Source organism: Alternaria dauci, chromosome 5, assembly GCF_042100115.1.
Source record: "Alternaria dauci strain A2016 chromosome 5, whole genome shotgun sequence".
Lineage (NCBI taxonomy): Eukaryota > Fungi > Ascomycota > Dothideomycetes > Pleosporales > Pleosporaceae > Alternaria > Alternaria dauci.
In genome coordinates, this window is record NC_091276.1 from 2,891,589 (window position 1) to 2,917,366 (window position 25,778).

Genomic DNA, 25,778 nt, shown 5'->3' on the forward strand with positions numbered 1-25,778 from the left:
AAACTGGCGTTATCCATGGCCTTGGTCGCCTTGCTGCTTTCTGGGTCACGTCGCCGTTGAACAAGCAGCTCGACGACGCTATGCTCAGGATCTACACGGCCTGCCTAGAGCGACGGAAGGAGCTCAAGGCCGCTGGCATCCAGGCACGTTTCCCTATCGTAATCCGACGCCATATGAAAGAGACGGAGACAGCGGTTGTTCGCAAGGAGTCCGAAGCTGCTCGCAACGTCCTGCTAAAGAACGAGAAGCCGCCCTACTTTGAATACATCGAAGAAGAGCACTTCACCAAGGACCAGCTGAAAGAGCAGGCAGCGGCTTACCAGGAGAAGTCCAGTGAAGACAGGCGGACCATGGCGTTCCTTGACGCACTGACAGTGGACTCGCAATTCCGCATCCTTCTTGAGACGTCCGAGACAAAGTCGTCTTTCACCGACAAGCGACTTCAGTTGGAAATGCTGTCGGAGGGTGCGTGGGTTCTGCGCCTCGCCGGAGTGCCGGAGCGTAATGCCGATACGAACGAGTTAGTGGTACACGAAATCGCCCAACCAAAAAAGTACCGCGATTTCCGTTTTCAGCTCGACCTCTATGCTTCAGGCCAAGAATTCGACGCCGATGACATGCGCCGACTGACTGCTCTCACCAACGAGATCATTAGGGACCTCGCTCAACTGGCCGTAGCCATTGGCATGACCTCCGACGTAATCTCGCAGCCGCGTACTCATACGCTCGAGCAGCCGTATGCCGTTCATCACGACGAGGCTGGCAAGTCAAGCGAGTCAAGCACGCTCGCTCCTCTCGTGTACACGCACGCCTATAATAACGAGGGCCCGCTGATGGTCGAGCGCAAGGCCATAACACCCCACCTGTTCTTCGGCGATATCCATCAGCCAAAGCCTTCTGCTGCCGGTGGTTCGGAGGAACGTCACGTCTTCAGTGATCAGCAGGACCTACCTTTCTTCCATCGTGCGATGCTAGGCGGCTGTACCACTATTTACCTGCACACACAGTACCGCTTCAATTCCGACATCAACGCTCTCACCAACCACATCCTTCCTCGTGGCCGTATGGAAGTGGCCCCCGGGGTAGATGACCGGGAAGAAAACATTCGCGCCATGGAGATCGCGATGGAGCAGTTCAACATTTCCTCCGGCCATCGCGTCATCTTCGTCAGCGTCAAAGGTAGCCACGACATCGTCGGTGCCACCAAGTCTCGCTACAACAAGGACTTCATTCCCTATACCCTCCGGGCCGTCTGCAAGATGATCGCTGGCGGGTTTTCTGGTAAGCAGGTCGCTATCATCACCCCGTATGTAGCGCAAGTTGCCGCTATCCGCTTCGTATTGGCTAGATTCATGGAGCACTTAGCCAATCAGGTTGACGAGGAGGAGCTGTTCAAACTTAGCGTCCAGCTGCGAGACGTCGAAGTCTTCACAGTCGACAAAATGCAGGGCGCCGAGAAGGAAGGTATTGTATTCGACACCACCAACGCTGGCGACCTCGGTTTCGTCAAGCATACCACACGAATGCTCCTAGCCGTTGGACGCGCGCGTTCCCTCCTCGTTATCGTTGGTAATCCTGTGAGCGTCCTCGCCGAATACACTGGTGCGACCGACAAGGACAAGCGGTACGTCAAGCTCGCCTACTACAAGGTTTGGAAATGGTGCCTAGACCGAAAATCCGCCATCCAATTGCACGTTGATCCAGAATTGGCTCAAGGTTGGTGCGAGTTCAACCCCCCGTTCAATGTCGCCGAGCATATAGAGGCCTTCGCTGCGGGCTCTCAGGCCACTGAAGAGCCCATAAAGATGTTTCCCGATGCCAACTACGGACCTCTCCCCACATTTTCCACAGCCTCCCCCGTCGACGGTGATGGAATTGATTTCTATTCCGGTGGAGATGACTGGAATCGGGATGACGCCAAGGACAAGCCAAATGATGATGGGGTTCCTTTCTATTCCGGTGGAGATGACTGGAATCGGGATGACGCCAAGGACAAGCCAAATGATGATGGGGTTCCTTTCTATTCCGGTGGAGATGACTGGAATCGGGATGACGCCAAGGACAAGCCAAATGATGATGGGATTCCTTTCTATTCCGGTGGAGATGACTGGAATCGGGATGACGCCAAGGACAAGCCAGAGGGTGAGGATCACGCCGACGATGGTGGAGACGAAGCCAAGGACAAGCCAGAGGGTGAGGATCACGCCGACGATGGTGGAGACGAAGCCAAGGACAAGCCAGAGGGTGAGGATCATGCCGACGATGGTGGAGACGAAGCCAAGGACAAGCCAGAGGGTGAGGATCACGCCGACGATGGTGGAGACGAAGCCAAGGACAAGCCAGAGGGTGAGGATCACGCTGACGATGATGAGGATCACGCCGGCAATGATGAGGGTCACGGTGGAGATCAGTGCAGCAACGTAGCACACGACTGGAACCAGTACGATTGAAAAGGTTCTAGAGACGCTGGAGGTGATTTGGAGATCAAGGAAGACAAGCCTCCCAGTAGGATAGTGTGGGACTAGGCTAATATCGATCTCTTCTTGTTCTTTGAAAGCCAGTACGTAGTAATGAAGAGAAGTAGTAGAGTAAGAGTTTATGCGCTTACTCTATTCCTCTTAAAGTGATAATACACTGTATCAAAATAATAAACGTGCTGGTAAAAGACGCAAGCACAACACTGTTGAAAGACACTGTAATAAATCGCGGTAAAGGTGTGTTTCCTAAACACCTTGAGTTCACCGTATGCAGCTGTATATGTTTGACAATAGATGGGTTGGAAGTAAAGCCCTGAACTTCAAGCGGTTCTGGAGAGTTGCGGCTACGTTGGGGAGAAGAGGAGTTAAGGCAGAAGAGGATTTTGGAGGAGAAGTAATAATATACTGTATGTAGAACTTATACGGGTGTATAAAGCTGTAATATGTAGTATAGTAAGGTACAATAGGTGGTACAATAGTTGGTAATATGTACTATAGTATGTTGTATTATACATTACGATATATCACGGTTGATGTTGCAGCAAGTTGAGGTTCATGTTGCAGCAAGTTGCGGTTGATGTTGCAGTAAGTTGCGGTTAATGTTGCAGCAAGTTGAGGTTCATGTTGCAGCAAGTTGCGGTTAATGTTGCAGCAAGTTGCGGTTGATGTTGCCGCAAGTTGAGGTTCATATTACAGCAAGTTGCGGTTAATGTTACAGCAAGTTGCAGTTAATGTTGCAGCAAGTTGAGGTTCATGTTGCAGCAAGTTGCGGTTGATGTTGCAGCAAGTTGAGGTTCATGTTGCAGCAAGTTGCGGTTGATGTTGCAGTAAGTTGCGGTTAATGTTGCAGCAAGTTGAGGTTCATGTTGCAGCAAGTTGCGGTTAATGTTGCAGCAAGTTGCGGTTGATGTTGCCGCAAGTTGAGGTTCATATTACAGCAAGTTGCGGTTAATGTTACAGCAAGTTGCAGTTAATGTTGCAGCAAGTTGAGGTTCATGTTGCAGCAAGTTGCGGTTGATGTTGCAGCAAGTTGAGGTTCATGTTGCAGCAAGTTGAGGTTCATGTTGCAGCAAGTTGCGGTTGATGTTGCCGCAAGTTGAGGTTCATGTTGCAGCAAGTTGCGGTTGATGTTGCAGCAAGTTGCGGTTGATGTTGCCGCAAGTTGAGGTTCATGTTGCAGCAAGTTGAGGTTTATGTTGCAGCAAGTTGAGGTTCATGTTGCAGCAAGTTGAGGTTTATGTTGCAGCAAGTTGCGGTTGATGTTGCAGCAAGTTGAGGTTTATGTTGCAGCAAGTTGAGGTTCATGTTACAGTAAGTTGCGGTTAATATTGCAGTAAGTTGCGGTTGATGTTGCCGTAAGTTAAGGTTGATGTTACAGTAAGTTAAGGTTCATGTTACAGCAAGTTACGGTTTATATTATAGTAAGTTAAGGTTTATATTATAGTAAGTTAAGGTTTATATTATAGTAAGTTAAGGTTTATATTATAGTAAGTTAAGGTTTATATTATAGTAAGTTAAGGTTTATATTATAGTAACTTTTAATAAATATTAAAGTTAGTATTACCTAATCTTTTAAAAATTTATATATCTATTAGTATAAATAGTTAGTAATCCTTTTACTATATCTTTAAAAAATATACTTTCTACTAAATATATTTATAATAATTAATTTTTTTCTTTCTTATTTATTATTTAATAATATTACTATAGAAGTAATAAAACTAGACTACTTTTACTTTATAATAATAAAGTAATAAATAAAGAAAAAGTATAAAATAAAGCTAGTTAAATTAAATTTTATTTAAATAAGTAGAATAATAAATACTAAAGTAAGAATAAAGTTATTAAGTATTTAATTAAGTAATAAGTAAAGATAGTTTAAAGCTATATTAACTAAATACTAGTTACTACTAAGTAAGACTTTCTTATATTATCTTTATAAAAGAAATTTATACTACTATATATAAAACTTAAATAAAGATTAAGAATTTATAAAGTTTTACTATAATTAAGAAACCTTTTAAAAAAAGTTATTTATTTTACTTAACTAAGGGTAAGTATATAGTATATAGTAATATATTAAATAAGATTTTTTTACTTTTTTATTTATCTATATTCTTATATAAAGGTTTACTTAGATTTAATAACTTTTAACTACTTTATAAAAAGAAGAAAAGAGTATAACTTATATTTAAGATAAAGATATTTATAAAGTAAAAGAATAAAATATTTAATACTTTAAAATAAAAAATATTTTATAAAAATTTAGTATTTTTTCTTTAAGAAAAAAAAGTATAATAAAGTATTAGTAACTACTAAGTATAGTTATTTAAAAAATAAGAAGTAGTTTTTTATAATTTATTATTTTATAATAACTAGTTACTTCTAATTAACTTACTATATAATAAGCTAAAGCCTAATTAGTTTATTCCTTAATAGGATCTTAGTTATATATATAAAGTATACTACTTATAGAATCTAAGTAGTAAGTAGTTTACTTAGATTCTATACTAGTATACTAAATAAATAATACTCTAAGCTACTACTTCCTAAATAACTTTTAAACTATAGCTTTCCTTAACTTCTTTTCTTATTTAATATAATAATACTATAGAGGTAAACAGTACTACTAGTATAGGGTTAGAGGTAGGATAGTAGCTATAGGGGTCTACCCCTAGGGGTAAGATAGTATCTATAGAGTACTACCCTTAGGGGCGAGATAGTAGGCGTAGAGTGCTGCCCCCAGGGGCGAGATAGTAGGCGCGGGTTGCTGCAAGTTACTGCAAGTTGCTACCCCCGGGGGCGAGATAGTAGGCGTAGAGTGCTGCCCCCAGGGGCAAGATAGTAGCCGTAGAGTGCTGCCCCCGGGGGCGAGATAGTAGCCGTAGAGTGCTGCCCCCAGGGGCGAGATAGTAGCCGTAGAGTGCTGCCCCCAGGGGCGAGATAGTAGCCGTAGAGTGCTGCCCCCGGGGGCGAGATAGTAGCCGTAGAGTGCTGCCCCCAGGGGCGAGATAGTAGCCGTAGAGTGCTGCCCCCAGGGGCGAGATAGTAGCCGTAGAGTGCTACCCCCGGGGGCGAGATAGTAGCCGTAGAGTGCTGCCCCCGGGGGCGAGATAGTAGCCGTAGAGTGCTACCCCCAGGGGCGAGATAGTAGCCGTAGAGTGCTGCCCCCAGGGGCGAGATAGTAGCCGTAGAGTGCTGCCCCCGGGGGCGAGATAGTAGCCGTAGAGTGCTGCCCCCAGGGGCGAGATAGTAGCCGTAGAGTGCTGCCCCCGGGGGCGAGATAGTAGCCGTAGAGTGCTGCCCCCAGGGGCGAGATAGTAGCCGTAGAGTGCTGCCCCCAGGGGCGAGATAGTAGCCGTAGAGTGCTACCCCCGGGGGCGAGATAGTAGCCGTAGAGTGCTGCCCCCGGGGGCGAGATAGTAGCCGTAGAGTGCTACCCCCAGGGGCGAGATAGTAGCCGTAGAGTGCTGCCCCCAGGGGCGAGATAGTAGCCGTAGAGTGCTGCCCCCGGGGGCGAGATAGTAGCCGTAGAGTGCTGCCCCCAGGGGCGAGATAGTAGCCGTAGAGTGCTGCCCCCAGGGGCGAGATAGTAGCCGTAGAGTGCTGCCCCCGGGGGCGAGATAGTAGCCGTAGAGTGCTGCCCCCGGGGGCGAGATAGTAGGCGTAGAGTGCTGCCCCCAGGGGCGAGATAGTAGCCGCGGATTGCCGTAAGGTGCTGCCCTTGGGGGCGAGAGTGACTAACACTCACCGCTAGACTTACAGCGGCCTATGCAAGAATAGACGGCTTCTCGCCTACTTATACCTTGTGTAGTACCTCTCTATTGCTTTCTTACCTTCTCTTATCTCTTTTCCACTTACCTTAGTTTCTGTGTTCTTTCTAACAACGTTGCAATGAAGCGCCCTCTAGCAAACGTTTTAACCAAAAACAGCAAACGGCAGCGTACGAATGATCCAGAGATTGAAGAGACAACTCCTATCCACGAACAAGCTGCGCCATACCTACTCGCTATAGCGAAGTTTCCAATCGATGCGCTTAGCGCAGAATGGAGTTTTGGTGTCAATAGGTCTATTGACACAGCACACCAGCGCCGCCTCTGCGAGATCTTTAACGAAACTGGTATTCTTCGACGAGACCCTAGCCACCAACTGCAGATTGCCTGTTCTAAGGAACACGTAGAGCAGATGCTTCATCATCTGAAGGTGGAATTGCCAGCTCAGAGCACAGTTACTTCTGCCACGTTTGCGGATAAGGAAGGATTGGAATGGCCGTCGTTCAAGAGCTGGAAAAGCGTGACTGGAGGGACAGCGGAACTTATTACGGGTCACCATCGTGTAGAGGCATTCAAAGAGTATCTTCGCCTTCGGCAGTTAGGAGAAGAGGAGAGGTGGTGGGTGTGCCGCATCTACGATAAAGGCGGGTGCCCCTTAACGCGCGTACTGTGAACAACAGCCCCTAACCTTTTTAGACACGCTACCACCAGACACTCGTGTTAAACTTCGGGCGAATCGGGCCGATATTACGCTCCCTGACAATCATGGCCAGATATGGTCCGAGTTAACCAGCCTGTTCTGCACAAACGCCAATCTCTTTCAAGGCTCAAGCAAGTCAGTTGAGAAAGAGATGAGAGAGCATCTTCAGCTTAGTAGCCGCGTCAAGTTCCCAATACGGCGGCTAGTTACCCTGTGGAGAAATCAAAACTGGCAGCCCCTGCTTACGCGTTGGTGTTCTACCGCAATTGGGCAGGCAACGTTTAATCTCTCCACTTTTGAGTGGATGGCTAGTTGTCGGATAGATGACGTATGTGTAACCCGCCGCCGAAATACTCTGACCTGTCTTGCTAATCTACTGTCTAGCATTGGTTCGCTGCGTTTGAGAACGTACTTCGCATCTCTACATCTATTCGAAAGCAGTATGGGGTTGACGCCAGTTTAGCAGACTGGAACACGCTAGCTAGCCTGCCCCAGGCACGAAGTCCCCATGACGTACAAGACCTGTTCTACCCTGGCGAGGAGTTAGACAAGGATCCTGGCCCTTCCCATACGCGCCGGCAGGGCTTCTTCCCAACTCTAAGCAATGAGGCCTACCATGCGCTATACTCCACTGTACTTTCAAAGCCCACACACACGTACACAAACATCCTCGCTCTCTTAAAAACCCCGAAGAAAGAGGGGAAGCTTATGAGGAGTATTATGACCCACGTCAGCCAATGGGTAAACAGCGGATCCGCCAAGGTGTCTGACAGCGACAACAACAAACCCGCACTGCGGAAGTATCTAGTGCCCGTGCTGCAGAGCAGGCATGCCGGCCAGGCTGATCAAAAATCTCTTGACCTCCAACAAGAAGTACTGCAACACGTACAGCAAAATGCGGAAGCATTCACAAGCTCTATACTAGACCGCTATATTGACGAGTACCCAAGTGCAGAGATCAAGAACTACGGCGCACGCTTCCAGCATAAGGTGTGGAGAGAACTGCTGTCAATTGTGACCAGTTTCACAGGGCCAACCTTGCACAACAAGCACTTGGCGTGCCTAATTCAAAGCGATACCTACATAGCGCGAACGCCTACAATCGCACAAATCGCGTGTGATGCTATCTGTCAGGTCCCTGAAGTCGTCAACGAACCTGCGCTCCAGTCTACTAGGGCAGCAAACGACTTGCTAGAGACAATTCAGGTCGCAATCACTGAATGGATGTCTAGACACACTCTAGAAGACTCTGATAATACAAGTCAAGAGGTTCCGCTGCCCGCAAGGCACTCTAACGCCGAGTCTAGCAGAGAGAGAGAGCTCAATCTGACAGTCTCTGAAGCGGCACGTAGCGTTTCAGCACGGTCGAGTTCGGACCAGCTTACCCCAGAGCTAATTTCTCACCCCTCAACTGAGCCGCGCATACCCAAGGCATCCCAGCAGACCAAAGTTCAAAACAGGGGGATTGAGGACTTGAGTCTAAGCGACCTTGCTGCAGCCCGAGAGAAACACCGTCAGAAACGCACCCTTAGCGACCAGGTAGCTGTAAAGGGCAGTGCTTCTCTAAGCGAAAAGACCCGAAAGAAACACCGTAAGAAACACACCCTTGGCGACCAGGTAGCTGTAGAGGGCAGTGCTTCTCCAAGCGAAAAGACTCGACAGAAACAACGAGGGGCTTGGAGGAAGTAATCCGTATCTGACCCTAGCCCTAACCCAATAGACACTGTTCCTCTCCTCTTTCCTCTGCACTGGATATTGTGATTCTCGATCATCATCTATCGATCTACCCTACAAGATCCTCAGCCCTTAGCCAACGTACTATTTTATATAATACTGTTCTTATCATCATGTCTTTAGATCTTGCACAACAAAACGATAGCGATTACGATAACAGCAGTGCTGGAGAGGAGGACGGCCTGTACCAAGATGTGCAACCTGATGAGCACGATAGAGAACCTGACGAGCATGATGGAGAAGAATACCACGAGAGCAGCCTTGGGGACGAAGACGCAATAGCGAATAATCAACTTACCTGGGCTATTGACCACAGCGGAGGTGACCACCGACTACCTGGTGAGTTTAAGAGCATCCTACTTGTACGCATATAGTAACTACGTAGTAGTGAAGGGATTTATCAAGATGATAGACAGCCCCGAATTTAACGGCAGTAAGGCTATTGGAATGCTGCAGAAGCGATACACGATAGACTACGGATCGAGGCGCGTTGGGTCCCGACCAGCCAAGCCTGAGGACAAATTTATCCCTGAGTTCCACCTCGACCTTATCATTATCATCGGCCGGCCGCTCCAACCCATTGTGAAGTTCTCTACGTTCTTCGACCACGTAACAATCAGCTTTAAACACTGGCGAGCTCCATACAGCGCTAAACACAGCCACGGACTGTCGTTTGATATGGAGCATCGTACCTTCCGTCTTGCAAAGGGTGGAACGCGCGAATCTTGGTTTATTGTTATGCACCCTGTCGATAGCACAGTAGACCCTCTTCTGTCAGGCAGCGAACGTCGCAAACGCCGCGAGAAGGCGTCTGAGCACAGCGCTCTCAAACCCTCCCATGCCCTGTTCCTTACGTCGTACATTAAGAAAGTCTTCCTTACAGGCGTATTACTTGGAGAGGGTGTTGAGGCTTCTTGGAAATTGGATGGACCCCAGTCGCAATCGATCTCAATCGTCAAGTGGGAAACGTTCCAGGAGCAGTTCATGGAAGGGTGGCCAGAGTACGTGCGCAAGAACACGCAGGATCCGTTCTGGACTGAGAACCTGCCAGCGTTCCATGCGTATGACTACGGGCAGAACCTTCCAATTGAGTTGTCTACTGAGCAACTCAATAGTCTGCCTAAGGAAACCCGGTTGCGCCCTGATGACGAGACGTCTGACTCTGATGACGAGACGTCTGACTCTGATGACGAGACGTCTGACTCTGATAGCGAGACGTCTGATTCTGGGAATGATTTGTCAAACTCTGGGAATGATTTACCAAACTCTCAGAATGATTTATCTAACTCTGAAGACGCGGCGGCTAGGTCCGAAGGCGGCGCAGAGGGGGCTACGCCCCCACAGAGCGGTACACAAACAGGCGATCCAATTCCCCCGCCGCACGACCATCAACAGCCGTTTGATAACTACACACAGGATCTTCTACGCGCACTAGAGGACAAGTATAGACTGGAGAGCATTGAGACGGTCTCCTACGCGCTAGCGGTCGACATCCACTCAATAGCATCTTCCAACCTCCCTAACGCCTCTAATGACGTCGGTGTCATTCTCGCACCTGCGCGCTGCCTCCTTGCCAATCGCAACAACGTTGTTCGCCAATACCAACACCCGCGCGACTTTACCTTCTACCCTCTTGCCTTCCATCCATCGTACGGCAACTTCTCCTCCGCGCAGCCCCCAGCATTCCTACGCGACAACGTGCTCGCTGTAATGGAGGACAACATGAGCTATCAGAACAACGGTGCGAGCGTGTTGACTAGTGGTTATTTTCAGGCGTACTCCAACATTAAGCGAACTATACGCCATAGCCCCGGCAACTTACTTGCTACCAAGGGCATTGCCACGGCTGCCCTGACGCTGCCAGATCAGGATGGCAACCTAAACCCTCGGGTAGCGGCGAAGCGGCAGCGTTTACTGCGGAAATTGCGAGGCGAACAGACTCCTGATAACCCTACGTCTTCCCAACCGTTCGCTCGCGAGCAACAGCGGATTAAAGCCGCTATAAAGGAAGAACTGTACGCGTTTAGGATGGAGCAAGTTCTGTCTGTGCAGGTGTCGCAGTTAGCTGACGGTCAACGGAATTTTGCGACAGTGCTTCAACCTATCCTCCAGCTAATCCGGTACTTCTCGCTGGAACAACCTACCTACATTGATGTCCTCTTCGCGTTCAAAGAACGCATCTTTCCAAAGGTTCTCTCCTCCTTTGCTAGTCTGTTCGCGCACGCATCAGACGAGTTTTATCGTCGCTTCAAGGCTGCTGGCTCTAAAGGGCTGCCTTTTGCCCTAGCGGAAGGTGTGGCCGCATTCGATCGCCTTGGCAGCTACTGCTTTACTGGGTTCCCCCGGTCTTTAGTGGGCTCAGTGCTCGGGCCTCTCTGCACCATAGAAAGCATTGAGCAGGGTGGGTGGCCGTTTATCGACCCCAACATGCTCAATCTGCAAGGCAGTGGCCATGCTAACCTAGTGCGTTGGCCGCGCATGGACAATGGACGACCTATTATGATGCACGTTGCTTCCATTCGCCACCACTATGGGCCCCAGGTTGCCGCTTATTGTCACAGCGAGGTATGGTTCCGTGAGCTTGGTGGGCTCACAGGTAAAGGGCCTCGTGGCGCAGAAGAGTTCCTAGTAGAGGTGCTCGAAGAGATGTGGAAGCCGCAGACAATCGCTTTCGTAACACACCAATTCTATCGCGCTCTGAACAAGGGCGGACGGGGCAATGCTCAAAGCGTAAGCCTAACAACACTGCAGGCACGACAGGAGGCGCAAGAGCAGGTGACGCGTTGGGCTGAAAGCGAGCACCCCTTCTCTGCAGGGTTCGTGCAATTAGCGTTTCAAATATCAGCCGCTAACACAGTACAGGGAGTACGAGTCGATCTTTCCTGTCTTTTATCCAGAAGCGACTTCGGGTTTGAGAAGCCAGACGCGACGCGACTTTGCGCAAGAGCTCTACTGGGAGTGTGTTAACAGCCATGGCCAATCTAGTAGCTACCTCTTTTCAAAGAACGCGAGCTGGTTCACTGTGTTACGCGCTGCCGTGCAACACGCCAGGGCCAAGGCGATGAAGGAGGAATACTGGATCAGCGCCATAATGTCAGCTCTAGCGGCGTGCCGCATTGACTGTGTGCCTGGTTCATACCATGGCCGATTGAGCTACCGGAGAATGACGCGGCTAGTCGGTAACGTTCCGGCCCCATCCGCTATAGCGGCGAGACCGGGCAGCCTCAAGCGGGCAGCGATTGAGGCAGTACACCAAGCAAAGCGGCGCTCGCAAACAAAGAGTACTATCGACTTTGGTTGCCAAATCCCTTTTAACGCCATCCCGCCGCTAGTTGAAAAAGGTTTTCAGCAGTTGGACGGCCAGTTCTCAAAGTCCGGCATGAATCAGAAGGTTCGTGAACACTACCACAGAGCACGTCAGTGCCTCATCGAGTGCTTAGGTCAGCCAAAATGCGATCTAATGCTCATGTTGGTGTTAACCCTTGCATCCTCTTCAGCTACCCCTACTGTAGCGGTGAATGCGACTGAGTTTTCCAAAGGACCAACCAAGAACTCTGAAATGTTTGCGGCCGCCTTGGTAACAAGAATGCTCTGGTCTCTTCGACCAGATTACTTCCCGTCGGAGGAAGACGATGGTTGGGTGCTTTCGGTACGGGAGATGACGAAGAAGATTGGTAAGACTTCCCTAAGAGAGGCCCTTTTCCCAAGTAAGAAGCATTGCTAACATAGTACTATCTGGGGTAGAGCACAAAGGTTGCAACAACCGCTTCCTTCGACAACTGCAATGGATTCGGGTTACTAGTGGGCGTCGAGACTCCCCAAGGAACAGCGACATAGCGATCAACTATGATTCCGTTCTTGAGAAGAGACGTACAGAGTTAATGCGACTACGGAGCGATGCTAAAGGTTTTATTCAATGCGTGTTTGGTAGTTCTGATTATGCATGGGTTGACCGATGTCATACTATTATACAGGAGTCCCCAGTGTAGAGTAAGCTATTATAGCTTCCACTATAATTTTACATCTTCTCTCCTATAAAACACGTATATACTATATACATCTTCTATCCTATACAGCTTTTGAAGAGATTAATACACGTTACGTAGTGTTATGATTTTTTAAAATATTTCGTATTAACTGTAAATTCAGAAAAACACCAACCCCAATATTAACCGTACTATCGTTGTCGCATGTAATCCGTTTCTTAATCTTAACTGTGTCTCTTCTCTACTATTTACATAATTAACGTAATAGTAAAAAGACGCAGGCACTAGAGAATAGAGCCTGCGAAGTCTACATTGCATTAGTGGCTGAAGTAGCACAGTGTAGAGGCATCCTGTTACTATTCTCCGCAGGCAAAGGTAATAGCACCTTGCGCGGCAACCTTTAAGGAAAAGAGAGGAAGCCGCTATGTGTTTCGCTCTTCTTTGTAGTTATTTGTAGATTTGTAGCCTGCGGTGTTGTTGACTTATCTGTATCGCAATACGACAGCAGCTTCCTAGCAGGCTGTAATCGTCGAGAGCCACGGTACAGCCGGTGACTTAGACGACAGACCTAGCCTAACACTAAATTGGCAAGCTTCCGCAACACGGACGCATACACCCCACCTGCTAATAAGCACCGCTATGACTAGCAACTCTCGTCTACCTCACTACTTCCGTAGAGTGTCGCTAGAAGCTCAGCATTGTGCTCTTCGAGCCCATCACTCTTTTTCCGCAGCGCATAGTTCAGGGTCGTCAGGTAACCCGGTTTATTGTTCAACCTATAGGGCTTACAGGACAGAATAATTCAAGTACCGACATCTGTCGCAATGGCGCCGGCGATGCCGGGATACTTTCCGATGCGTCAGAATCAGTGTCATCTTCGGCTTCGCTGTCTGGAATCTCTGTTAACCCCACCGCCGTAGCTAGCGCATTCGCTTCAATGCTAAGCCTCTCCTTTCCAGCAATCGGCGCACCAGTAATTCCATCCGGCCCTAGCCAGGCTTCGAGGGCCCTGCTTGCCGTGCAAATTTCCGGCCGTTCGCGCTTCACTAGCTCAAGAAAAACATCGCGCTGGTTCTTCCGCAGCACACGCTCGAGCCAATGGTTTGAGACCTCTTCGTGGGGTATGAGCAGCAGCGATCCCCAGCCTAGAGCTTGAACTATGTCGAACCATCGTGTCGCTCGCTTTAGGCGGTAACGAAAGGCTGCGTGGTCAGATTTAGATGGTGATTGGCAAACCAGATGGACCAAATATGTGATAGCCTCTGTTCGTGCCTGGCCCTTCCCGTACCTGTTGCGAGTTCTGTCGTTACTGGCTAGACGATCAGCGACCTGGATTTCGTCGACCTTGCGAGCGTACGCCTTCCCTAGCAAAGCGAAAGCCCAGCGAGTGCCAATGTTTACAGCTGCAAGCATCGTCTCGTACCGTGTGCACATGTCCCAGGCAAAGCAGAATGCATTGTCGGCATCAGTATGAAGTGTTGCGCTACTATCCACTGACTGCGACATTTGCGTCTGGGTAAGAACATAACGATCTACTGGTTTTACCAAGAACGGCGTGCCCTGTTTCCGCCAATTATGCAGGAACTGCGCAGCGCTGTACTGCGAGGTTGCATTTCCAAAAGCACGCGCTTTTGCTAGCATGCTGCAGGCAGTATAGTAGGGTGTTGGCGAGGCTGTATAGAAATCAGCATCTTCCGCGACTTTTTGCTTGAAGATCCAAGAGATCGTCGGCTCATCGTCTGGCGCAATGCTGCCGTACGCCATACGTTCCTGCGCAGGCATCTTCTCAGGCGGTTCCTTTAAGCCTATCGCCTCGAGCTTTATTACACGCGATCTTTCTAGCTTTCTTGTACGCCGTAGCTCTGCAAGACGATTCTTGTTTGTAACTGTTGCGGACCTCTTTACGGATAGAGGCGTCGTCGCACTCTGGTTTTCGCTGTCCTCGTCGCTTGTTCCGCGCTCGTGTCCCCCCTCCGCTCTAGCTGTGTCTTTGCCAGCGTGTACTGTCATAGTGTTGACTTCGCTAGCCCTAGCCGTCGATTCGTCCGCGCTGTCCTCCTGTATTGCTAGGCGGTTTAAGCTGTTGGCACGGATCTCGCTGCGAATAGGCGATGAGGAGGCTGGACGTTTACGGTACGGCACAAGGTCGCCTGTAGCCCTCTGTGCTGATGGCGGTATGCTATCGTCCTTGTCTGAGTCTATAGCCATGCGGTCCTCCGCGATGCCTTCCGTTGGCGTCATTAGCCGCGCTGTAGTTAAGTTTCTAGGCTCTAGAGACTTACTACTAGCAAAGTCCATAGCAGCGCTTGTGAGACGCCCCCAATTTTCTGCGTCAAGTGTGCTGGCACCCAGCGTCTCTTTCAGCAGCCATATCGCATCTAGTGTCGAGTGGGCTATGAAAACCGGCTTGCACGCTTCGTCGTCGCCTACTTCTGGAACGATCCATCCCGCGTATCGTACATCGCCTGGTACACGGCATGGTTCTGCGAGACGACGCGCAAGAAATCTGCTGTAGGACGGGTTAGGTGGGCTGTATGCTAAGTTGTTAGCGACTGTAGCGTCCCACTGTGCAGGAAAGCCTCTTCCGCTGTGTTTATCCTGACAATGGTCACTATCGAGCTGTAACTGATCCATTTTAGAACCAAGGCTGACGCTCTAAGCCAGCGATTAGTGTGTGGGTAGAAAAGTAGTAAGAATAACAGCAGAGAAAAGAAGACGTGGCATGGAAAGCAGGGGGCCAGGGCGTGCCGGCAAGGTGCGGCATATAGTCGCACCGACTAACAAGGTAGAGTACGGTCCCTAATCCCAGAAGAGGTCGCGTCCTTGAGTGTAGAATACATGTTATTTCTCTTTTTAGAGTGCTATTCTTATATAATATTGAATACTAAAGTTTAGTTGTTGAAGACACGAAAGATCTCAAAGAGGTAGTCCTAGATAGGGAGGGTCGCTCTGCCTCGTACATCTAAGAGCGCAGTTCCAAATAATATAACACTAGTATTTGCCTTTAGAGGTGCAGCGTGAAGAAGGTTGGAGCGCCAGCCCTAAGGTAGTTAAAGCGTCCGAATGTTCCAGCTGCAAGGTTGCGATATGGCTTGGGACGCAAGTTGCCGCAACGGTTGGTTGCCAGCGAGGGCAAGTTACGCAGAGACCACGGTATGGCTTCATACACCTACTAACACCTTTTGGGCAACTCTCTGGACTGTCCAAGGTACTGCATGACAGAGTTGTCAACAATCAAGCCAATCAAGCTGGGTGCCCCAGCTTAGCTTGATTAGTGGGTACCTCTACCTCAGCTTAGCTTGATTGGCTTGATGGTTAAAATTAATAAGCTTGGCTTGTTTAGCTTGATTAGCTTAACAAAATTAATCCCCCTTTCAAGAAGCTTAAAAGGGGATAGTGTAGGGGTATCCTTATATAATCTTATCACCACGTGATCTTATCACCACGTGACCTTACTTACTTACTTTAACCTTCTTTATAGAGTATTAATTCTATCAAGCCAATCAAGCCAAACAATCAAGCTAGCTTATAGTAGCTTGGCTTAATTGATTTATACCTCTACTCTAGCTTAGCTTGATTGATACGCCAGCTTGATGCCCCAGCTTGATAGCGATCAAGCTGGCTTGATTGTTGACAAGTCTGCTGCATGAACAGACGGTTGTTGAACCAATGAACAAACTGATTCCTAATGGTTGTCGCTGTAGAGAAAACGTCGAGGTAGGCAGTATACTCAGTCCTGGACGGCACGCTGGGACTCTGCCTTGGCCACTGGTTCCTCAGATCTTCCACGAACGAGTCGATCGCCCTAGTTTGATTCTCCTGAAATGCGGCGTGCAATCCTGTCGTGATGCTGCTGTTCAGTCTCCGATTCTCGCTTTGGTAGATTCGCTTCATTGGAATCTGCAAACGCCTTGGTGTTGCACAGCACCGTGTTCCGAATCGCATTCTTGTTGAAGTCCTGTCCCTGGTCTAGCTCGTATTTCAGTGCAGTAGGTGGCTGTACCGCCGAGAGCTTATATACCCTATAGGCTGCAGCTAGAGCCTGTATCGCATCCATGTCTGACTTTTCGGCGTAAGCCGTCGTACAAAACTATGTCATTAGATCACGATATGGCTTGGGAAGCAAGTTGCCGCAACGGTTGGTTGCTAGCGAGGGCACGTTGCGAAGCGGTTGCGATATGGCTTGGGACGCAAGTTGCCGCAACGGTTGGTTGCTAGCGAGGGCACGTTGCGAAGCGGTTGCGATATGGCTTGGGACGCAAGTTGCCGCAACGGTTGGTTGCTAGCGAGGGCACGTTGCGAAGCGGTTGCGATATGGCTTGGGACGCAAGTTGCCGCAACGGTTGGTTGCTAGCGAGGGCACGTTGCGAAGCGGTTGCGATATGGCTTGGGACGCAAGTTGCCGCAACGGTTGGTTGCTAGCGAGGGCACGTTGCGAAGCGGTTGCGATATGGCTTGGGACGCAAGTTGCCGCAACGGTTGGTTGCTAGCGAGGGCACATTGCGAAGCGGTTGCGAAGCATGGAGTAGTATTTAGTGTGGTAGGTTGCATTCGGCCTGACTCGGAAGACCACGCGCCCGCAAGTCAGGCTGACAGCAGCGCTTCCACTCACAACGTTACCTAGGTACAGCAGTAACTTGCTATTGCTAACAGAGGCAACTTTCTAGGCTTCCTACAGTGGCAGCAGTAGGCAATACGTACAGCGTTACTCTATGTTAGTCTGGTGCGCCTATATCGGTATTGAGTCATGGGATCGATTTTGTACTACAGACTACTTGAGAAAGTTACAGTATGTCTCCGCGATTTCCGGGCAGTCATTCCTTCAAAGTATCTCAGTCTTGCGCCTTTATCGTGCTCTGAAAATAGCCTTTAGCTTGGAGGTTCTTGACTATCCTCATGTCAATGGTGTCTCGGCATCCTTGAGGGGCAGTAGTTGTCAGCCATTCAACGAAGACTTCGGCGAACCTCGTATTAATGCGATGTTGGCGTTTCGCAGCCTGTTCAGCAATATGCGCGTTACTCTGAGGCTCAAGACCATGCAAGATGTTGCCCTCTGTAAGCGATATTGACTGACACATCGCGCCCGTTGCACCCACGAGAATATAGACGCCATCGTCGACCTTGCCGCCCCCCTCATCCCAGACCTTCTTCCACTTGGGTACTTCCTTGTCCCGTGTCACGGCGTTGTAGGCATGAACAACGTGTTTCTCTCCAAACGTTTGGCAGATGTAAGCGTAGATCAGAGCACGTGACAATGTCGAGCTCGCGAGTACGACGTACTTGGCTCTGTACTCTAGGGTTTCTCCTTGGTGTGCGCGAGGACGGGGATGGGGAATGGTCGTCTTCTTGTTGCGTAGCTCTTCCAACGTCTTGTGAATGTATGCGACCTTGGCTGAGCCCTTGCAAGCCTCCAATGCAATGTCCCAGATGAATGAGTGTCGAATTGTGTCGCTGTTCACAAGAGCTGTGCGGAGGTTTTCGTTGTTATTACTGAGACTGCGGTGAGGGTCGAGGATCCGATCTCCGATAAGCTGGTCGGCATCCCAATTGTTGATTGCGGCCATAAGGTTAGGAAAGATGCTGACATGTCGCGCAATGCGGTAGGCCTCGGAGTCTGCGACTGCGCCTGGGGGCATGGTGGGCTTGGACTTCTTGCTGCTCTCTCCCCCTTGGTCTTCCCAGGCCTCCACTTCCTTCTCGTAATGCTGTTTGACCGCGGCTAGCACGCGAGACTCTTCTTGTTCCACGTTAGCGAAGTAACACGCATCGTGCTGCAGATACGTGAAGTTGACAGTAAGCTTTGCTGTGACAACGTTGAGGGGTTTGCGCCAGGGATCCAGACTGTCGGTGTCGCGCATTATGAAACACCACCGAACCATGTCCCGAAAATTGTTCAGCATGTCCTTGATCTCGCCGGACTGGAGTTGCTTGTCGAGCGCGGACTGTACTTTGTTCTTTTCCTTCTCGGTTTTACAACGCTGCATCCCGTCGTGATACTTCTTGTAGCTATTGAGGAGCTTTCTCCACACTGCAGTACAATCTACCCCTTTCAAATTGGCTAAAGCTTTGGCGCCTGGATCGGTGGACTGCTTTTGTACTAACCGCTGGATCACGTGGTCGGCGAATCCTAACACCAGGTCGACCCCGTTCGTGAGAGCTGTGCCCGTCTGACCTACTATACCAGTACGATGATCATTGGGCCTGTAGTCCAAAATGGGGTCGATGATGTGGGTGTAGGTTTGAGTTTTTGTACCCGGGGCGGTATGCAGCTCGTCGACCATGATTATTGCAGCGCAACCAACGAATGTGACCAACCACACCTCGACCCTCACACCTTTGTCGTCTGTCCATATTTGCATGCGACGAGCCTGCCAAGGGCCGAGACCATCAAGCGCAGGCAATCGTGAAGTGTCCATATGCGTCTTGGCGCACAGGCTCAGCTGTGCTCTCAACGCCGCCCTCTTCTTAGTATGCCTCTTGTCGGTCTTTTCTAACTGTTGTTTTAGCCTCTTGTACTGAGGGGGCGCAGAGGTATCGACAAGCGTGCCAAAGATCTTCGTCTTCCAAGACTCGCGAGTTGAGACTATCAAGAACCTAACGCTCGTCTTTTGAGGTCTGAAGTCCGATGTCTCAGGGACGCTGTTTGCCCATTCCTTAGTCGGGTTGTTCAACTTCCACACCTTGTTGTACTCCCCATAGGCCAATCGTGATTTCAACCAGTTAGGGCGACGGTTGACTTCATCCCACTCTTTTGGTGTCATGCTAGAGTAGATGCTGTTCTTCGCACCGCCATAACGCTGTACAATCTCTTCGCCCGTACCGTGCAAGACTATCAGCTTCGGTGGCTTGTACTCTGATCCTTGAGCCAAGTGGGCGCTGCCACCCATGATCATACGCCATGCTTGTACCAATGTTTCAAGGCCTGCTGCACTCGCAACAAAGTAGGTGCATCCAAACAGATTCGGCGTCTCTATCTCGTCTCCGTTCGATTTGAGAGCAGTGTAGGGGAAGTCTGGCGTCGCGCTGATGCCGAGGCGCTGGTACGATCTAGCAAAATTGAGATACCATATGAGGACATCGGTGATCGTCTTGCCCATGCCCATGTCGTCGGCGATGACAAGTGCTCCTCGGTCGCCGGCGAGGACATCCAAGCCATCCTTGGCGCCGACCAACTGATGGGGTAGCGGGTGGAAATCTGGGTTTAAGCCGACCCCAGTTCCGAGGTTGATCTGGTCGCCTTTGAGGTCGTCGAGCGCAAGGCCGAAGGTTTGCGCGGCTAAGTCCCACAAGTCTATGTTCGACTTTTGCGCGTGCGCAAAAGCAGACATACCATCCATCTTCACCTTCATAGTGCTCGAGAAATGCGCGTTTGCCTGGGTCTTAGCTTGTTCGTTCAATGGGGGTTGTTCCGGTTCGCCTTCGTCTAACATGCATTCTTCTAGCACCTCTTCATCGTCTACGAGAATGTCCATGTTGTTACTAGACTCGCTGTCACTAGAATCGCTGCTACCACTATCGTCGCTGATATGTATTGGGTCGTCTAGTCCGCTACCGTGGTAGCTATTAGAAGGGAAGGTCTCGACAAACTTGAGAAAGGACTTAGGTGCGCTGGACGGTGGTTTGGCAGGTCTGGCGAGCGGTAGCAGATTCACGGGTGTGAACGACGAGGGTTGAAGTGTGCGGGGGAAGGCGATGCTGTTATTCCTGGACATGTATGACGAGAACGGACCTACAGGATGCTGCTTGTGTGCGCTGTTGCTAGGTGTGGATTCTTCCCTCGACCAGGATAATGGATGTATGTTGGCCGCCAAATCTAGTATCTCCTTGAGTGTCTTGGGTGTAAGCTCCTTACTTTCCGGTGGGACGGCTTCGGAGGAGGCAACTTGCATGTGGGTGGCATCTTGTTGCTGGTCACCTTGCACCTCTGCTGGCGGGGCGGGCTCGGAGGAGGCAACTTGCATGTGGGTGGCATCTTGTTGCTGACCATCTTGCACCTCTGCTGGCGGGGCGGGCTCGGAGGAGGCAACTTGCATGTGGGTGGCATCTTGTTGCTGGTCACCTTGCACCTCTGCTGGCGGGGCGGGCTCGGAGGAGGCAACTTGCATGTGGGTGGCATCTTGTTGCTGACCATCTTGCACCTCTGCTGGCGGGGCGGGCTCGGAGGAGGCAACTTGCATGTGGGTGGCATCTTGTTGCTGGTCACCTTGCACCTCTGCTGGCGGGGCGGGCTCGGAGGAGGCAACTTGCATGTGGGTGGCATCTTGTTGCTGACCATCTTGCACCTCTGCTGGCGGGGCGGGCTCGGAGGAGGCAACTTGCATGTGGGTGGCATCTTGTTGCTGGTCACCTTGCACCTCTGCTGGCGGGGCGGGCTCGGAGGAGGCAACTTGCATGTGGGTGGCATCTTGTTGCTGACCATCTTGCACCTCTGCTGGCGGGACGACTTTGGAGGAGGCAACTTGCGTGTCGGTTACGTTCAATCTAACCGTCGTGACAAACACTACGGCTGTGCCAGCTGGGATTTCTCGCATAGCAAAGTTGAATCCACCTTGGCTTCCAATTCCGATATGCTGATTTGCTCTTGGAGCGATAAACAAGCGGCCCTTGAAGTCGAATCCATCGAGTCCTAGGCCTTGCGCAGTTTCGTAGCATTGCTCAGCTTCGTCGCGTAGTTTTTCCCAGTTGGGGATGCCCTCCCAACATATGTCACTGAATTCGACCATGCTGACTACTTCGCTGATCTCTCCATCCTTTACGGCGCATATATGTACCTGTGTGTCGAGATTTGAAGCGGTTGGCATGGGAGGATTAGCAGGCTTGTCGTTGTTCGGAGTAGGCGTGAATCCTGTAGGAACGGTTCTGGATCGAGAGCGCTTAGGTGGGTGGTCTTTGGAGTTGTGCGTTGATTCTGGCGATAACTCGCGCTTTTGGAGTGTAGAGGTTGCCGTCAAGGGGTTGGGGGTTGGGGCTTTAGCATGGTCGCCTTCCGCTTTACGCTTCCTCAGGCGATTGAGAGAATGTGTGATCAACTTGCTAATCGCCATTGTCCTCCACGCCTTGGGTTCGTTGCGGAAGTCGGGTACGGACTTCCAGACCAGGGCGTGTAGGTTCTTGTTCAGGTCTTCATTGGCAGTGTCGCTGAGCTTTGCTGCACCTCGATTGCGTGCATCGGGGTAGTTGTCCACAAGAATCTTGTCAATCGTCCTGGCTATCTCCTTTTGTCTGGTGGCGTCGTCGATGCCGAAGCCGCGGAAGATCTCTGTTTGGTTCCCCGAGTAGCTAAGGGAGCTGGGGTCGCCTGCCGGTGGATGGGCGGGTGACTGCGTGTTATCGTCCATCCTAGTCACCCGTGGTAGAAGGTGTATGCAGGTTGACGATGCTGCGGTACGTGGTGGGTGGGTGGTGTTGCGGCGAGCGTCGCAACGTTCGTGTTGTGGCAACATGCGCGAGGAAACAGCCGGAGAGCGGTGAAAAGTGAAAGGGGAAGCTCCCAGTAATTTTAGCCTCGTCGCCCGTACTGAGCCTAGTAGAACGATGACCAGGAGTAGGGCATAGTATAGCCACCCGGTTCTGGCGTGAGCGCTCACTGTTGAGCATTGCGGGTACAGCGCACAAGACTCTGACGCGGGCTCACGTTGCGTACGCGCGAAACAGAGAAAGTTGATAAAAGATATGGGGATCACCCGAGTGTATAGAAAGCGAGCAGAGGGAGAAGAGAGACAAGGAGCAGGGAAAGTAGGGAGAGACATGGGGATCACCCAAACGCAGTTCTGGCCGTCATCGTGAACTGAATCGAGCATAGAAGTTGATAGAACCAAACAAAAGAAAGCGAAAAGAGATATGGGGATCACCCAGCCGTAGGACTAACTGTAGTCGCGAAGGAGAGAGCCAAGACGTAGCCGGCTACACGCTGCGCATTGCTGTGGCCTTGACGCTCGCTAGATCTCCCATTCACCTTGGCATGTCCTCGCTTATTTGTATGGCCGGTCCGATAGTTATCTTCCTATTGCCCAAAGGTCGACTGGCTGTCCACTTCTGTCTCTTGGTACCAACTTGTAGAACTCGGGTGATCCCCATATCCTCTTCGCGTCCCTATCGTTCTCCATCCAATCCTTCTTTTCACGTGTCTTTATCTTGCTCCTCGCTTCCTCACGCACAACCCAAGGTGAGCAACGCAAAATTTGCTTGGCGTTAGCGTCTCTCGCGCTCGCGCTACCTAGTCCTGCACAAATAACACTTTCCTCCACACCAACTACTTGACACCTTCCCCGAATTGCTTCTCTTGAAAGCAAACCACTCTCAACGTCGATATCTCTACCTACCCATTGACCCTTGTCGGTAAGTTGTTGTGGCCTCCTGTTCCGCTGATCGATTGCTAACGATGTGCTGTCCGTATAGAAACAAAGTCTCACCTACCGTTGAAACTCTGTTTTTGCATATCGTCCAGCATGGCCGACCAGTCTGTCATGCACTACATGGTCAATGACCGGCCGACGTCGGCGCCGCATGATACAGAAGTCTACGACCAGGGCATTGCTGTCTTGGAGGCACCCGGCAAAGACTCTGTCCAGCTCGGAGGCCTTCCCGACGCCCCTGACCGAGAGAAGCACGCCTGCTTCACCTGCAAAGAACCAGGCCACAGGGCCAAAGATTGCCCCAAGAAGCTCGAACAGCAAGCGTGTTCCAACTGCGGCGAGGTTGGCCATGTCTACCGCGACTGTCCCACGAACGAGTGCTTCAACTGCGGTGGTCACGGGCACCTCTCCAAGCAATGCCCTAGTGAGCCAGCAGCAGACCAGGGCCCTAGGTGCAACGGCTGTAACCGTCTCGGCCACGTTGCCTCGGATTGCTTCTATCCCCAGCCGATCAAAACCCGCAAGTTTCGTGCTCCTAAGGAGGACGCCTCCAAGGAGGACGTCTCCAAGGAGGACGTCTCCAAGGATGGCAAAGACGAGCTTCCTCCTGCCCAAACCATGGCCCCACCACTGGATAAACCTAGCTTCACAACAAAGTTATTCACTCGGAAGATCCCTCACTATGTCTCCTCCGTTAGTGTAGAGATGGATATTTCCTATCCGAGCGACGACGCTAGTATCACCCTCCGTGGCCACGCTCATCGGGCAGCCTCCATTACCCTGACAGCCCACAACATCGTCAACTGCACTGTACTTCCCATGAAGATCACCGATGAGTTCTTCACCTCAAGGGTTTCCCAAGAAGATGTTAAGCGAGCTGCTAGTAAGCTTGCACTCAGCGAACTAGGGATGCTCCTACACTTCCGCTTCGACCTCCAAACCGAACAACCTGACGGACAACCTCTGAACTCCCGCCCCCTCTACGGATTGGGGTTCTTCTCCCACCAGAACTTTGGGATCTTCGATGAAGTCATCCATCGTGCTCGCGATATCCTCGAGAATGGCGGCGAGGGCACCGTGCTGCACTTCTTCACGGTCGCCACAGAGTCAGCACAAGAGCGCATGGATACCGTGTACAAAGAGATGCAAGCTCAATACAAGAACGACCCGATTCTGCTCTACTGGAAGGACTGTCGTGTCAACCCTCAGACTGGCATGGAGATCTCTGTCGACAAGCAGCCGAAAGGATTCAAGGTCCCTCCCCAGTGGGCATTCCAGAACAACACACAGTACGTCACCGTGCACTACCAGAACCTTGTCCACGAACTGCGCAAGGCCGCCAAGCAGAAGGGTTTCGAGATCACCGACACCAAGATTATGAAGGTTCGCGGCGGCGGTGACCGGTTATACTACGCCGAGCTCAGGGTACCAGAGGGCGCCAGCTACCGCGAGGGCGCCTTCGTGGACATCCAGTTCAGTCCCTACCAGGAGCAAGCGGACACCTGGCGATTTGAGATCAAACCGTCCGCAGGCATCACGCCCGCTAGCTACATAGGCGGCTTTCTCTACCGCCCTCGCTTGGGTGCATCCTTCGCCGAGCAGCCCCTGTTCAAGGAGGGCGTTCACTACAGCTGTGCATTTAACTATCGTACTTTGCCTGAAGCTGAAGAGGCATTGCGTAAGCTTCGCGGCATCTACGTCTTTGCTCGCTTGAACCCTGCCACCGTGGGAATCAAGCGCCAGATCAACGCCCTTAACCATTACTTCCGAGGCGGCGATGCCTTTAGCGATGTCACTCAAATCCTCCACAACTCCTACCTTCGCTTCCCAGACGACAAGATCGTGGACTACTTCGCCGGCATGTTCGCGTATTTGGGAGACAACGGTGCTAAGGACAGCATCATGGAGCGTCTGAACCGCTCACTCCAACCCGACGTTTTGCAGAAGCTTCGCGCCCTTGCCGGTGGTGTAGCGCTCATCCAAGGTCCTGGTGGCGTTGGCAAGACACGCATCATCGAGGCTCTGGCTGTTGCGCACTACGAGGCTCAACAAACTGGCGTTATCCATGGCCTTGGTCGCCTTGCTGCTTTCTGGGTCACGTCGCCGTTGAACAAGCAGCTCGACGACGCTATGCTCAGGATCTACACGGCCTGCCTAGAGCGACGGAAGGAGCTCAAGGCCGCTGGCATCCAGGCACGTTTCCCTATCGTAATCCGACGCCATATGAAAGAGACGGAGACAGCGGTTGTTCGCAAGGAGTCCGAAGCTGCTCGCAACGTCCTGCTAAAGAACGAGAAGCCGCCCTACTTTGAATACATCGAAGAAGAGCACTTCACCAAGGACCAGCTGAAAGAGCAGGCAGCGGCTTACCAGGAGAAGTCCAGTGAAGACAGGCGGACCATGGCGTTCCTTGACGCACTGACAGTGGACTCGCAATTCCGCATCCTTCTTGAGACGTCCGAGACAAAGTCGTCTTTCACCGACAAGCGACTTCAGTTGGAAATGCTGTCGGAGGGTGCGTGGGTTCTGCGCCTCGCCGGAGTGCCGGAGCGTAATGCCGATACGAACGAGTTAGTGGTACACGAAATCGCCCAACCAAAAAAGTACCGCGATTTCCGTTTTCAGCTCGACCTCTATGCTTCAGGCCAAGAATTCGACGCCGATGACATGCGCCGACTGACTGCTCTCACCAACGAGATCATTAGGGACCTCGCTCAACTGGCCGTAGCCATTGGCATGACCTCCGACGTAAT

General features: G+C 50.8%; 2 protein-coding genes across 2 annotated transcripts; one reads left to right on the top strand and one right to left on the bottom strand.

Moving 5' to 3' along the window:
• Positions 1 to 8,797: 8,797 nt before the first annotated feature.
• On the top strand, positions 8,798 to 12,145 carry ACET3X_006367 (uncharacterized protein; the record flags this gene model as incomplete). Its single annotated transcript, XM_069452571.1, has 4 exons — positions 8,798 to 9,023; positions 9,073 to 11,500; positions 11,547 to 12,075; positions 12,125 to 12,145. The coding sequence occupies 4 exons, from the start codon at positions 8,798 to 8,800 to the stop codon at positions 12,143 to 12,145; spliced, it is 3,204 nt and encodes a 1,067-aa protein (XP_069306727.1).
• A 1,296-nt stretch (positions 12,146 to 13,441) lies between these two features.
• On the bottom strand, positions 13,442 to 14,911 carry ACET3X_006368 (uncharacterized protein; the record flags this gene model as incomplete). Its single annotated transcript, XM_069452572.1, has 1 exon — positions 13,442 to 14,911. The coding sequence occupies one exon, from the start codon at positions 14,909 to 14,911 to the stop codon at positions 13,442 to 13,444; it is 1,470 nt and encodes a 489-aa protein (XP_069306728.1).
• Positions 14,912 to 25,778: the final 10,867 nt, after the last annotated feature.